This window comes from Mytilus trossulus, chromosome 7, assembly GCF_036588685.1.
Source record: "Mytilus trossulus isolate FHL-02 chromosome 7, PNRI_Mtr1.1.1.hap1, whole genome shotgun sequence".
Classification (NCBI taxonomy): Eukaryota; Metazoa; Mollusca; class Bivalvia; order Mytilida; family Mytilidae; genus Mytilus; species Mytilus trossulus.
In genome coordinates this window covers 53,041,313-53,057,039 of record NC_086379.1, presented here as the reverse complement: position 1 = coordinate 53,057,039, position 15,727 = coordinate 53,041,313, and the positions used below count along the sequence as shown (strand labels likewise).

The 15,727-nt window shown below is 32.9% G+C and overlaps 1 protein-coding gene across 1 annotated transcript in view; it reads right to left on the bottom strand.

The window, feature by feature from the left end:
* The window catches only part of LOC134725288 (AP-5 complex subunit zeta-1-like), a 30,250-nt gene that overhangs the window by 7,421 nt on the left and 7,102 nt on the right, over positions 1 to 15,727 (bottom strand). Inside the window, exons 6-12 of the mRNA XM_063588979.1 lie at positions 15,313 to 15,477; positions 14,211 to 14,387; positions 13,619 to 13,656; positions 12,580 to 12,742; positions 11,410 to 11,588; positions 7,284 to 7,367; positions 1,279 to 1,475 (exon numbers count right to left, since the gene is read on the bottom strand). Of these exons, the coding sequence (XP_063445049.1) occupies positions 1,279 to 1,475; positions 7,284 to 7,367; positions 11,410 to 11,588; positions 12,580 to 12,742; positions 13,619 to 13,656; positions 14,211 to 14,387; positions 15,313 to 15,477 (1,003 nt within the window). The remainder of the gene's footprint in view (positions 1 to 1,278; positions 1,476 to 7,283; positions 7,368 to 11,409; positions 11,589 to 12,579; positions 12,743 to 13,618; positions 13,657 to 14,210; positions 14,388 to 15,312; positions 15,478 to 15,727) is intronic.

The window sequence follows — 15,727 nt, the reverse complement described above, 5'->3', positions numbered from 1 at the left end:
ATATGGTCAAATGTAATTGAATAAGTAACTATCAGGCAGATCAGAATAAAAATCCCAATGTTTAGGAAGGACTACAACATCATCGTTCATGCATAATTCCACTCCAGTTTGGTGGTCATCTTGGTTTTAATATATTTATTTTAAATATGAAAGAAAATTGTTTACATTTTTGTCAATTAATCTTACATGCAAAAATGAACTACATAGCGGTACGATTGTTTTATGTTCCCATATCTAGACAATACAGAAGAGAACTGCTACTATGCCATAAGCAGTGAAAATTTCAGAAGCATAGTTATGAAGCAAATAGAAGTGCTTGTTATACATAAAGATAACTGTCATCTATATATTTTTATATAGGCAAAAAAAAATTAAGTCTAAGCATGAATTGACTTTATGGTACACTCGCCAAACCTCATCAAATACATGGATAGAAAATAACAATAGATAAATGGAAATGGGGAATGTGTCAAAGAGACAAAATTCTGATGAGAGAGCGGAAAACAGCCATAGACCACCGATGGGTCTTCAATATAGCGAGAAAAACTAAGTATATGATATTTAAGAGATAAAGAAAGATTGCTGCTCATTCATTGAAAAGCAACTGATAAATTTAGACTTGTTTCAGATAAAAACAGAATATATCCCAAATAAAATGTTTTATAATAGTGCTGACAAACCCAGATTCACTTTCCTCTAATTTATCTTTCTCCAGCTGCATCTTAACTAAAAATCTAAAACATGTGAGTGAAGACATTACTGCTCATTTAAAAAAAATAATTATGAATATTCTTGAATGCGGTTTAAAGAAATCTCAGAACAATAACTTAAAATCTATGATAAGGGGTGTTTTGAATAACCTTGTTTACCCATAAAGGGCCTTTCACAGTAGGCTCATTACTCAAAACTTAATAATGGAAATGAGACCCTATTTAGGAAAATTTGCAATTGAATTTTTATGTTAGTGGGTTTTCTCCAGATGGAAAAGTTCACTGCTGCAAATAAGGTATTGATGTTTTGTTCCAAATAAGTAAACAAAAATTTTAATAATGAAATTATCATCATACTTTTTTTCAATCAAACTGAAGCTAGAGGAACTTATAATCCCTATGGAATCTTATAGCATTCAATGATAAAGATCTATTTGGAATGAATTTTCAAAGAAAATGTTAAAATTTAAATCTTGCTTAAATTTCAACAAAATTCTCTAACCTGTTAATAGTATCTCCCTACCCACCTTCACTTCTGGTAAAGAAAATTTCCACAAAAGAATCTTACCTGTTTATAGTATCTCCCTGCCCACCTTCACTTCTGGTAAAGAATAGAAACATTGGTCTATAGAATGGATGTTGATAGGCTTCCATAGAACTGTTAGGTTCAGTCTCTGGTACTGTGGGGACATCTTCTGTATTACATTTCTCTATCACATCCAAACAGATAGTTATACAGGGTAGGTCTAATAAGATGTGGAATATCTACAACATCCAAACAGATAGTTATACAGGGTAGGTCTAACAGGATGTGGAATATCTACAACATCCAAACAGATAGTTATACAGGGTAGGTCTAATAAGATGTGGAATATCTACAACATCCAAACAGATAGTTATACAGGGTAGGTCTAACAGGATGTGGAATATCTACAACATCCAAACAGATAGTTATACAGGGTAGGTCTAACAGGATGTGAAATATCTACAACATCCAAACAGATAGTTATACAGGGTAGGTCTAACAGGATGTGAAATATCTACAACATCCAAACAGATAGTTATACAGGGTAGGTCTAACAGGATGTGAAATATCTACAACATCCAAACAGATTGTTATACAGGGTAGGTCTAACAGGATGTGAAATATCTACAACATCCAAACAGATAGTTATACAGGGTAGGTCTAACAGGATGTGAAATATCTACAACATCCAAACAGATAGTTATACAGGGTAGGTCTAATAAGATGTGAAATATCTACAACATTTAAACAGATAGTTATACATGGTAGGTCTAACAGGATGTGAAATATCTACAACATCCAAACAGATTGTTATACAGGGTAGGTCTAATAAGATGTGAAATATCTACAACATTCAAACAGATAGTTATACAGGGTAGGTCTAATAAGATGTGAAATATCTACAACATTTAAACAGATAGTTATACATGGTAGGTCTAACAGGATGTGAAATATCTACAACATCCAAACAGATTGTTATACAGGGTAGGTCTAATAAGATGTGAAATATCTACAACATTCAAACAGATAGTTATACAGGGTAGGTCTAATAAGATGTGAAATATCTACAACATTTAAACATATAGTTATTCATGGTAGGTCTAACAGGATGTGAAATATCTACAACACAAAAACCTATAGTTATACCAGGTAGGTCTAACAAGATGTGAAATATCTACAACATTTAAACATATAGTTATACAGGGTAGGTCTAATAAGATGTGGAATATCTACAACATCCAAACAGATAGTTATACCAGGTAGGTCTAACAGGATGTGAAATATCTACAACACACAAACCTATAGTTATACCAGGTAGGTCTAACAGGATGTGAAATATCTACAACATTTAAACAGATAGTTATACAGGGTAGGTCTAATAAGATGTGGAATATCTACAACATTTAAACAGATAGTTATACATGGTAGGTCTAACAGGATGTGAAATATCTACAACATCCAAACAGATTGTTATACAGGGTAGGTCTTATAAGATGTGGAATATCTACAACATCCAAACATATAGTTATACAGGGTAGGTCTAATAAGATGTGAAATATCTACAACATCCAAACAGATAGTTTTACCCCACCTCTTAGAAAATCAACCAATCCCTGTCCTTAATTAGCACCACGTGAATACCATGTATTACTTATACCCGGTTCATGTTTTAGCAATACCCTGACAAAGACCATGTATTTTTTATACCCGGTCACTGTTTTAGCAATACCCTGACAAAGACCATGTATTTTTTATACCCGGTCACTGTTTTAGCAATAAATTGAATTGATTGAAAAAAAGAAAATGCTGATTAATTCGAAAGAAACAATCAAAAGTAACCAAAAAGCAGCAAGACTTCTTAAAGCATATTTAAAAGCAACAGACAAGGACGAACAGTTTGAGGAATATAACTCAGGAAAACTAAACGAAGTGTTGGGGCACTTTTACATGAACGCACGTAAACAAGACGGTGAACACTACAAAGCTACATCGTTCGAAAACACCAGACATGCTCTAAACACAGGGATCTCCATGGATGAAAATTGAACCATGGAGGAACTTTCACCATCACAAACCGTGTCCACGCTTTACAGTGTAGCGTGATCGAAATTATTGCATCCCTCCCTGTAAGGAATGCATATAAGGGATGGCAAACAAACTGATACATTGCTTATTTAAATCATTTCATTCTACAAGTATCAATATTTTCATTAGTTGCCATTTGTAACCATTCAAATGCCAAGCCTTCATGGTCCCCCTTAGTCGAGAATGACCAAAAGCTGTCATGAAGGTTCCCATGTAGTTTTCTTGCTATTTTTGGTAATTGTTATGGGGGTTAAAAATCATGTGGAGCTTATTTTTCACGGACACTGTCAAATTCAGAAGTCATGATGATGAACCCATTACCGGTATTGCTGATTTGCAGCAACAAAAAACGATTCGTACGGGTTATGTAAAAGGTTGAAGAGATTTTTAGGGCAAAAGTTGACAAATGAAAAGGTTTTTAATGACTTTATCTTGCAAGTTGATGCTATGCAACATGCATCTTTCGAGTCTTAATGTAAACCGGAAACGCGGATGTATCAATTTGATTGTAAACTACGAAATGAATTCGGAATTACGATACGTTATTTCTTTGGGTGAACAGTAAATATTTTTAAAAGTTTTTACTTTTTAACTTTTAAAGTAATTCTATATTATCGTTATAGCAGTACTCGAATTATTTGCGATGAAATAATGTTAATGTTTTACGTCTTATTTAGTACTTCTTAACAAAGGGGGATGCTGATTGCGTAAGTCAATATAAAAGCACGTGACTGTTTTCTTTGTAACTCGATTATTAATTTATTTATTTAATCTAAATTATCTTAAGCATTTGCTGAAACTTAGTTGAATAATTCGATAAATTAATCGTCTTTCTTCAGAAAGTGTTCTCCTGTCAGGTTAGTCGATCTACCTGTACAAGCTCAGGTACAAGTGATTAGCGATCTTAATCCGGATATCCCTCAGGCGTTAGAACTGTATTGGATTATAATTCAAACATCCTAAGGGTTATGCAATTACATGCATTTGATTATAATTGCTAAAAATATGGCGCGTCGGGCGAAATAAATTTGAACGATGGCGCAAGACATTTAACCATGGCGCAAGACAATTTAACGATGGCGCGGGTCATTTGACGATGGCGGAAGATATTTGAACGATGGCGGGGCGTCATCATTAAACAGGTCATGGAGATCCCTGAAACAGACATCTACATGGGGTTCCTTACAGTTGAAAGATTGATATAATAAAGGACCCTGAATTTTGTGATGCAAATGAGTGTTTTAAGGCAGCGCATGCCGAGTTAAAAAAGTTAGGTAAAGGCAGTGTTGACCACCACCCAGTCATCAATGAAACAGACCGTATGAAATTATATGAATCTATTATAATGATCCCTGACGCACCAGAAGCTCTACTGAACAAAGTGCAATTTGATGATATTAGGCTATATTTTTGTAGAAGATCACAGGAAAATATGCATGGAATGACAAAATCTACATTTAAAGTTTTAAATGATCCAAAGACTGGACTTAAATATGTGGCAAAGTGTGAAGATGAACTCACAAAAAATCATAGAGGTAATGACAGAGAATCAACCTCAGGCGTTATGCCCGAGTTCCCTGGATCACCCTATTGTCCTGTCAAATCTTATGAAACATACATCAGCAAACTTCATCCTTTATGCACTAGTTTATGGCAGAGGCCGAAGGAATCATTCAATGATGACGATCCAATTTGGTATTGTAACTCACGATTAGGAGAAAAAACATTGGCAAAATTCATGACAAAGTTGAGTGAGGGGGCTAAACTTTCACAAATTTACACTAATCATTCCATTCCTGCAACTGGAGCAACAATATTGACAAAAAGTATGTTTAATCCATCTCAAATAATGGCAGTGACCGGACATAAATCAGTTCAGTCTCTCACTGTTTATCAGAGAACTGACACTGAAGAGAAAATTGCAATGGGCCATGCAATGGGAAAAAGTCTAGCCATCCAAAATTCTGCTGTTCTAGCATTACCAGCACCTGAAAATTCAACTTTACTTGCCTTGCCGCCACCTGAAACAGTGAATGAAAGTACAAGTATTGTGCCGATGATTGAAGAATGTGGGGATGGACCTTCAGCTTGTCGTTCAGTCGCCATTTCAGAGTTGCAGGGTTTAAATATTTCTGATCTCTTTGCTGACTTTCAATCAAGTTCATTGCAAACTGAGACAATTGCAAATATCTCAAATGTTCAAAATAAACCAATCTTGCCCGCATTTTCAGGATGTACAATTGGAACAATTAACTTCAATTTTAATGTTTCAAAATGACATTGATGATCTTATTCAATGACACAATTTGTCAAAATTTACTGAGACTGTGATATTAGTTGTTCATGCCATGGTGTTGTTATTGTTGAATTAAATTTTTGTTTACACTTATATTTGTAGTATTTAACAAAGAAAAAGCCAGTCGATTCTTACATACGCAACATTTGGTGTTTGTCGTCTCAAACATATCCATCACTTGGCATTTGTTGTCAAAAACATATGCATCATTTGTTTTTTGTCGTCTTAAACATGTCTATTTATATTCATGTATGATTTCTATCAGTATGCATTTGTCGTCTCATACGTACATGTACATCATTTAATGTGGTCTCAAACATGTCCATCACTTGGCATTTGTTGTCACAAACATATGCATCATTTGTTGTTTGTTGTCTACTTCTAGTCCTTTGTTGTCTCAAACATGTGCATTACTTGGCAAGTTGTCTCAAATTTGTGCATCATTTGGCATTTGATCTCATTAGTTTTTTGTCGTTTCAAACATGTGAATCGATGGGGTAAATTCGTTACATAGTCATTTACTAACCGGGTACAGAATTTACCCTGGTCAGTAGGTTTGATACCTGACCCGGCTTCGCCTCACCAGGTATCAAACCTACTGACCAGGGTAAATTCCGTACCCGGTCAGTAAATGACTATGTAACTAATAATACAGGGTAGGTCTGGTAGGTCTAATAAGATGTGGAATATCTACAACATTTAAACAGATAGTTATACAGGGTAGGTCTAACAGGATGTGAAATATCTACAACATCCAAACAGATAGTTATACAGGGTAGGTCTAATAAGATGTGAAATATCTACAACATCCAAACAGATAGTTATACATGGTAGGTCTAACAGGATGTGAAATATCTACAACATCCAAACAGATAGTTATACAGGGTAGGTCTATTAAGATGTGGAATATCTACAACATCCAAACAAATAGTTATACATGGTAGGTCCAACAGGATGTGAAATATCTACAACATCCAAACAGATAGTTATACAGGGTAGGTCTAACTGGATGTGAAATATCTACAACATCCAAACAGATTGTTATACAGGGTAGGTCTAATAAGATGTGAAATATATACAACATCCAAACAGATAGTTATACAGGGTAGGTCTAATAAGATGTGAAATATCTACAACATCCAAACAGATAGTTATACAGGGTAGGTCTGGTAGGTCTATTAAGATGTGGAATATCTACAACATTTAAACAGATAGTTATACATGGTAGGTCTAACAGGATGTGAAATATCTACAACATCCAAACAGATAGTTATACAGGGTAGGTCTTATAAGATGTGGAATATCTACAACATCCAAACAGATAGTTATACAGGGTAGGTCTAATAAGATGTGGAATATCTACAACATATTAGTAAAGAGAATGTTACACATAGCGATGTTTGTTATCTAATTTAACTTCTCTCTTTAAAAGAATTCTGATATTAACTTAATAGCAACTTTCAAGGTCCTACTGATCAAACTACAAAGAGAACACTAGCTATTATGTTCAATTGATGGGATAAAAGAACTTGAAAAAGTTTAAATCAACAGGTAGCCTCTACGTGAATCTGTAGAAAAGTATCATTTCCTTCGCAATAACTGGTATTCAACCAGAGATATTGCATCAATATGTGAGATCAAACTTATAAAGATAAAAAATATTTACCTCAATTGAAGATATAGGGGACATCAAAGCAGGTAAAATTTCACAAAACTCTGACACAAATGACCTTGGATTCCATGCTAAAATCTACAATGAAAAGTACATTTAAGACTTCAAGAATGTACAGTGATTCTTTTTTCAGAGCAACACACTTTCTGAAACTTGCTCAATGTATTTTTATGCATTTTGTCTCAAATAGTAATCAATGAACTATGGCCATAGATTAAATTGAAGGTTACTCTTTTTCTCAATTAAGGCATATAAATCATTGCAATAAAAGACAACCAACTCTTCTGTTGATACTAAAATACTTATGGGTAATCCCCGTATTAATATCAATCAATTTACAAACATAAACTATGGGCATGTTCTCTATGATAAAAGTACAATATTCACATCACATATAATTTACCATCCCCATTTAAGATATTTTCCTTTAATCAAAGAACTGTCTGAAAAAAAATGACGCCACTGTCTCTAATATTGGGATAGTTTTTATGCAAGTCTTGATTTTCACATACCGTAATTTGTTTAACAATGCAACATGTCACGTAAGCATATAATTGATATTCGTATATGTGTGTGTGTGAAGTGAAGGTGCCAACTGGCTGGGTTTTTTTTTAAGACAAATGAATAGGTCAAGACTACCTGAATTGTACAAATAAATCCCGTGGAAAGGCTTCTATATTTCTCACTGGTACATAGGCTGAATCCGGGTCCATTCGCGCCCATTCACGTTTGCGCCAACTCATGTTCGCCCCCTTTCACTTTCACACCCTACATGTTCGCAACTAATCTTAATTGGTTTTGTGTTTAATAACTCTGTAAGCAAGTGTTTTCTTATAAGTATAATTGTTGTCATTGTCTCAAAATAAAGTGAGACAGCATTTTTTTTTGTGTTGAATAAATCTTAATCATGTTTTGGATAGCGTATTGTTAAAGATAATAATAATCCTTTCTAAATAAAGTGGTATTTTGTCAACGTTTTATTTAGCGTTGAATATAGCTGCGGAACCGTAGCTCATAGGTCCTTATGTTATTTTTTGACTATTTGCGGACCATAGATCCGCAAATAGTCAAAAAATAACATAAGGACCTATGAGCTACGGTTCCGCAGCTACGTTGAATAACTCTTAATCATGTTTTGGTTAGTGTATTGCTATACTTTGTTTCATTGACCTCTTTCATAATGAAGTGAGATTCTGACTATTTTTTTTTCTGTGTGTTGAATAAATTTTATCATGTTTTGGTTATAATAGTGGATTGCTATATTTTGGTTCCTATATTTTATTGTTTCGTTGTTTCAGATCAAAGGGCTTAAAAACAATTATCTTTTGTGTTTTTCCTTTAAAATCTTCAATGTTTTACTCATACCAAGCTATAAATACATTCAGTATTTACACCAAAGCAATTTAAAACAACAATCATGATTTTCCAATTATTCAACTTGAATTTGAATTAAAATTGGGCGCGAATGAGTAGAGTGCGAACGAACCTTGGGTGTGAACGTGCGAGGTGCGAAAGTGTATTGGGCGCAAACAGACCTGATACCACATAGTCTGAACCCCCTTCTCCCACAAAATATGAAGTAAATTAAAAACAAATTGTTCACTAGAAAAGATCTATTTTTATATTGAAATATGAAAAATCAGTTTAAAATGTTAGTTCCTATGGCTTTATGAAGTCCTATTAACCTATGACCTTGACCTCAATTTCAAGGTCACAAACCATGGACCTTAAATCAAAATGTCCTAGGTCTTTAATATGTTTGGTTAATGAGTACTACCACTTGACGCGTAATTTTAAATGTAAGATGGACAAAAACTCCCTTTTATTGTATGCGCAGCCTTTCAACCAAAATATACAAGTAAGGACATGTCGCAACTAATAATTTATGAAAAATTATTTGTCAAAATGTCATACAGTATTTGAAAAGAAGTGAAAATAAGCCAAAATCAAAATTTATAATATGACCTTGACCTTTGACATTGACCTCATTTTCATTTTTAGTACCAATGACCTCATGAAGACCCTAGGTCTCTATCAGTTATGGTTTACCAGTTGAAAATGCATATCGCTTGAATCAAATGAAAAAGGGGGAATAACTCTCATATGGAGTCCCCATAGAGCTATGGTTCAAACGAATATTCTTATCCTAAATATGTAACGAGCAATTTGGTAAAATAAAATCTTTTACGGTTACGAAGGAGAGGTGGCCACAAGAAAAAGTGTTTGGGGAGATAACTCTTACAACATAATGTATTTTGTTATAATTACATTTGATATATGTTTCATTATAATACTTTATTCTGATTGGCTAACTGCACATCACATGTTATTCCTCAAGCAATTGCATCACTCAATAAAACTTTTCATTCATGATAACACGTGGTCCCACAATAAAGTGCACAGATGAATTGAATAAAAAAGTTATAAAATTCGTGTTTTCATGATCCTAGCTAAAAAAAGTAATTATAAGTATTGAATGTTTCTTTTTGTAACCTCATAGGGTTGCAAAAGCGTTGACCGTGTGCACATTTTTAGAATGAAGCGCTTACGCTTACGCGCTTCATACAAAAAGTAGTTTGGTCAACGCTTTTACACCTCAATGAATTTACAAAAAAAAAGCATTCAATACTTAAATGCAGTTGTAAATTTTTAAAGCAAAAAGAGTTAATACTAACTTTCACTTTTTTTGGATGTTCATGTACATTTTGTATGTATTTATTTTTCTCAACTACATGAATTTTTTGGTGTATTCTTAATGATATATATGAGTAGTCCAAATAATTATTACGTCTGGCAAGGCTTTTTAAATTTTATTCTGGGACACCTTCCTATGACCACAAGGCTATGTTAATTTTTTTCTGGGACGCCTTCTTAGGAAGCCTTCCTACGAACGTCTTAGGAAGGCGTCCCAGAAAAAAATAAATAGCCTTGTCAGACGTCATTATTATTTGGACTAATACATGAGATATTGGATATTTTTATGCATTATTTAACCAGTTGAGTCTTTTACAGGATTGTTTATTTAATGCTGTTTAAACATTACTGAAAAAAAACCCACCTTAAATTTGCTAATTATTTGGCATGAAAGTTTGATTTATTGAAAGCAGAGACATATATACACAGAGATTGGCAATACATGTGTATATATGTCTCTGTTGAAAGGGACTCATAGTTTTCCATTTAATTTTAATAATTGTCTAATGGCTAAAACAATAGCTTCGTTGTTTACTTTTATACACAACAACATATTCACTTTGGTTTCGTTGTTTACCTTATATTCACTATGTACTTGGTAACAGTTATTAATTAATTGAATAGAAAATATTATAATAAATATTATTGGAAGCCGAATTGACGTCAAATAGGTGCCGATTTGACTAGATGCCAATTTAACCAGGTGCCGCCTTGACTTGTACGTTTCAATTCCTCTGCGATCGTTTGCTGTATTTTCTTGAGAAAACCTATTTTCCATCATCAAAGAGAAGAAGAAACTGCTTGAAATGATTCCTGAACGCTTCGTGATTGTTAAAATGAGTTTAATTCACTCAAAAAACAATTTTAAAACTTGCGATGTTTAAACAGGAAGTTTCAAAAGCACGTGTAAAAGAAGAAATTAACCGGTGAGAGTGGAAATCCGTACATAACATATATCACTATAGTACGACTTTTAAAGCAAAACAGTTTCATCCTTTTGTAAAACAGTCTTAAATATACCTATCACATTAATGTTTGAAGGGCCTAAAGCTTATTCAAACCATATAAGTCGGTATGAAACACCAAAACGGAATGATAATAACTGATTACATTTTGTAGTTTACAAAATTCTGGACTGGTTCCTGTCAAACTACAACACTTTGTTCGACTGTAGTGGAATACAAACAGAAACCAGTTAGTTTGAAAACTGGTTCCTGGCTGATTACTACACAATGCTCATGCATAATGATAACACAAGCACATTCCAGTTTGTATTGAAATTAGTAAATACGAAACCAAGCGCGGTAGGCAGAGAAATCAGGTCGGCAGTTATGGAACAATGACTGCGTCATTTTCCAAAAATCATTGTTAAAAAATTAGCATTTCAAAAAGTTACATATCTTTTAATAAAAAAATTAACAATTACCTTGAATATATTAGGAAAATGATTACTAAGTATGGTATCATCATCACACAATGTCTCCAGGTTATCCAAAATAAACATTACAGTATCAAATGCTATAGCTGTGTCTGTGAATCCCCAGGATAATGATTTGTGAAAATACTGTTTGAAAACATCATGTGGGTCATGTGCTACTGTCCTACCTATAATCAAACATACAAATATTAAAACCAGAAATCAAAGCATATTTATAGATTAATGTTGATCATCTCAAGGAGATTGATTTTCTCGCTTGAGCCGGTATAGTGAAAGCAAGAAAAGCAATTGAGTTGAGATGACCAATGATAATCTGTTTATCACTATTTTACCTATGACAACGGTGTCAATTTCATTAGCAACACCATGTGCCTCCTTAGTTTCTAGCGATAATCATCTCAAGCGAGTAGCATGATATGAAAAATTATCAGAAAATAGCGATAATATCTATTATCGCTATTTTGTGTATTTTTATGTTAATCATTTTTTGTGTTAATTTTCATATCATGCTACTCGCTTGAGATGGAAAAAATATCGCTAGAAACTAAGAAGGCACGAGGCGTTGCTAACGAAATTGACATGAAATTGACAACCTCGTCTTAGGTAAAATAGCGATAAACAGATTATCATTGGTCATCTCAACTGGAATGCCTTTCTCGCTTTCGCCGTCCCAGCTCAAGCGAGAAAATCAATCTCGTTGAGATGATCCACGATAATCTATAAATATCAGATGAAAAAATATGCCATCCAGGTAACCATGTGGTAATATCATGGTAAGCATTCACGGAATCACTTTGTAAATGCTGTTTGATAAAAATAAATTGATACTGATAGTGATATTGTTCATTTCATAGGGTCAGATTTTTTGCCATAATTTGTATCTTATAATATTATGCAAGTTTATGATCTCCTTTCATTAGATTTAAATGTTTAAAATGTAACACATACTATGCAGATTAAACTCTATATCCATTGTAATAAAGAACCAGTGTGTAAACTATTGTTTAACTTTAGGAATAACTATATTAAAGTGGAAAGAAGGGATTAGTTTACAAATACACTTTTGCTTGAAGTTAGCTGTATAACTGAGTTACTAAAATACATTCTTTATTTTGAAGAAACTATATCACAGTGGCAAAATCTGACTTATATACATACTATGGTTTAGAAAAAACTGTAAGACAGGAATCATAAGTCTTGTTTTACTTAAGTCCTGTAATAACCTATTATGTTGTCTACGTATCTCTTGGTATACTCTGGCTACTTGTCCTTCATCTATCTTACATACTAAATCTAATAGATTTATAGTTTCTAGCAAACACTGTGAATAAATAAAAACATACACATATATCTGTACATAACAATTTAAATCAGTTCTGATAGTTGGCCAACAAAATTTATAAATAAATCAAATGTGTTTACATAATAAACTGGTATGAAGGACTTAAATACTTAGAAAAATAATTTGTAAAGACCATATTGATAAGTATTTTGAACGCCATACATTTAGAACTTTTTTACTGGTACATATTAAAATGTTTACATAGGATTAGGAAAATTCTTGAATTTATTTCTTTTGAAGACATCATATCATTAGTGGATTCTGTTAGCAATACACAAATTCCCATATAAAATATGAAGAAGTTGCTTAAAGCTGGAAATCAAGGGTGGTCCATATCATCTCCATAAAACTGCCTTTATTGATCTATCATAGTGGTTTGCATAGAACCTAATTTCAAACTGAACAACCTGTTTACAGTGTTGTTACAGACTTCTGAAACAGCATACTTAAGACACATCTGTAACATCATTGTCAAGACAAAAATATACATAAAATCTAATAACCCATTTTTCTAAAATATAAAAGCTTTAGTAGTTACAGCAATAATGACAAAAAAATTTCCTATATTACAGCAGATTTCAGTCAGTATGTAGCTAATGGTAATATAATTGATTAGCTTGCTTGTTAGCTGAATTGTGAAGTCATTGTTAGGTTAGGGATACTACCCTCCTTTTACAGTAGCTTAGTCCTACAGAGAGATAGATTGGTTATCTGTTGGGCTAGTCTACTATTAAAGGAGGGTAGTTTACCTAACCTAACAATGACTTCGTGGTTCAGCTAATAAGCAAGCTAACCAAAGATATTACCATTAGCTACATACTGACTGAAATCTGCTTTAATACATTGTATACTTACACTATTCTGAAGTTCAACATCTGATGGAATCTTTGGTTCTATAAACAACAAAGTTTTTTGACATTACAAAAGTAACTATTTTTAACAGATTGTAATTTATCAGCTCTTTTGAGTTCATTCAAACTAAAAGAATGTTTACAGCTCTTCTATAAAAGCATGCAAAGCAAAACTTTGATCAACCTGATTGCTATATGTTTGTTTGGATGTTTGCAAACAATGGGTAGGCCGAGTTTCAGTTGGTTTTATATGTACTGGGATTTGAACGGACAATAAAAAATCAATAAAAACATGAGATGATTTTATGTTTGATGTCCAATCAAATTTCAGTATATAGTAGACAACCTGAAACAGACTACCTATCTGTTATTTAAAAACATTCAAACAAACATAGCAAACAAGTTGATCAAAGGTTTGCTTTACATGATTTTATAGAAGAGCTGTAATAAAAAAGATAATTTTCAGGATTGCCAGGATGTAGTTACTATTTCGAACATAAATAATAAATCATGTAAATCTGTTGTCAATTAAAGCAGAAAATTGATAACAATGCTTTCTTAAAGAATAACATTTACTTGTTTCTCTATGCACTTACTTCTTTCACATTGGTCCAGTATTCTAAAACAGTAATCAATGGATTTTCCCACCAGATTATGGAATATTGACTTGGCAGTCTCTCTCCCTTCTTCTTCTTTAGAACAATTGTAAATCCACTTATATAGAGTAGAAAAACAGAAAATGTTCATCATCTGATCCTCTGTGTAATACTGGCCTAAAATTTAAAAGAAAAATCTCTGTAATGAATAATCATACAATAAAAGGTTGATGACTTTTAATACAATATTTTTGGGGTATACTTCCTGTCTACTTAGGGCTTTCATCATCATGGTAACATGATGCTATATTTCTTAAATGTGATGCTACCGGTATCTGAATCAATAATCTTATAAGTTATGTTATGGATGTTTCAAATTTTCCTGTTTCCTGGGATGCTATATGGAATATTTTGGGACAACACTGTTATCAATCTAGTTACTTTACCAAAGTATTTCATATTAACATACCTTTTCTTTTTTGTCCATTCTAATTTCTTTCCTGTATTCTACTTTGAGCAAACATTGTAAGTTGCGTATATGTTGGATTTGTTTTTACCGGGTACCAATAATACCCTTGCAATATCGTTAAACAATTTTGAAACAAATTGTGTTATCTAACTTCAAAGGAATCCAATTTTTTCAGAAGTAACTATATTCGTTCTTATGTTGTACTGTTATACCACTGTCCCAGGTTAGGGGAGGATTGGGATCCCGCTAATATGTTTAACCCCACCACATTATTTATGTATGTGCCTGTCCCAAGTTAGGAGCCTGTAAATTCAATGGTTGTCGTTAGTTTATGTGTTACATATTTGTTTTTCGTTAAATTTTTTACTTAAATAAGGCCGTTAGTTTTCTCGTTTGAATTGTTTTACATTGTCTTCTCTGGGCCTTTTATAGCTGACTACGCGGTATGGGCTTTGCTCATTGTTGAAGGCCGTACTGTGACCTATAGTTGTTTTAAATGTCTATGTCATTTTGGTCTTTAGTGGATAGTTGTCTCATTGGCATTCATACCACATCTTCTTTTTCATATGACAGATTATGGATGTAACATGACTCTTTAAGTCATTAATATAGTTGAAGCAAAGAATATTATACCTATATTTAATACTGTGAATATGTTTCTACTAGGTGTCCCATCTACCTCTGTAACCATGGTTTGTTCTTTTTTAAATGGATTAATGGTGTATGGATTTGGTGCTTGTTTTAAACTAGCTTTTACCAAAACATCACAGACATAGGCATTCACACTCTCAATTTGCCCTGAAAATAACATCGAAATAACAATTTAATATGGTTAAAAAGTTTATGAGGAAAGTGAAATAATCCATGAATACATGTGTGTGAAAGACAGAAAAAAGAAAAATAATCAAAACCTAATTCATTCCAGTTTTCACTCTGGCAATAAATTTTATTGGTTCTAAGCTTATCATTTCCAAATAAAGAAAATGATATAATGTTCATTAAAACTGAAATGAAATACATCTCCATGATGACAAAATAAAGTAAAATA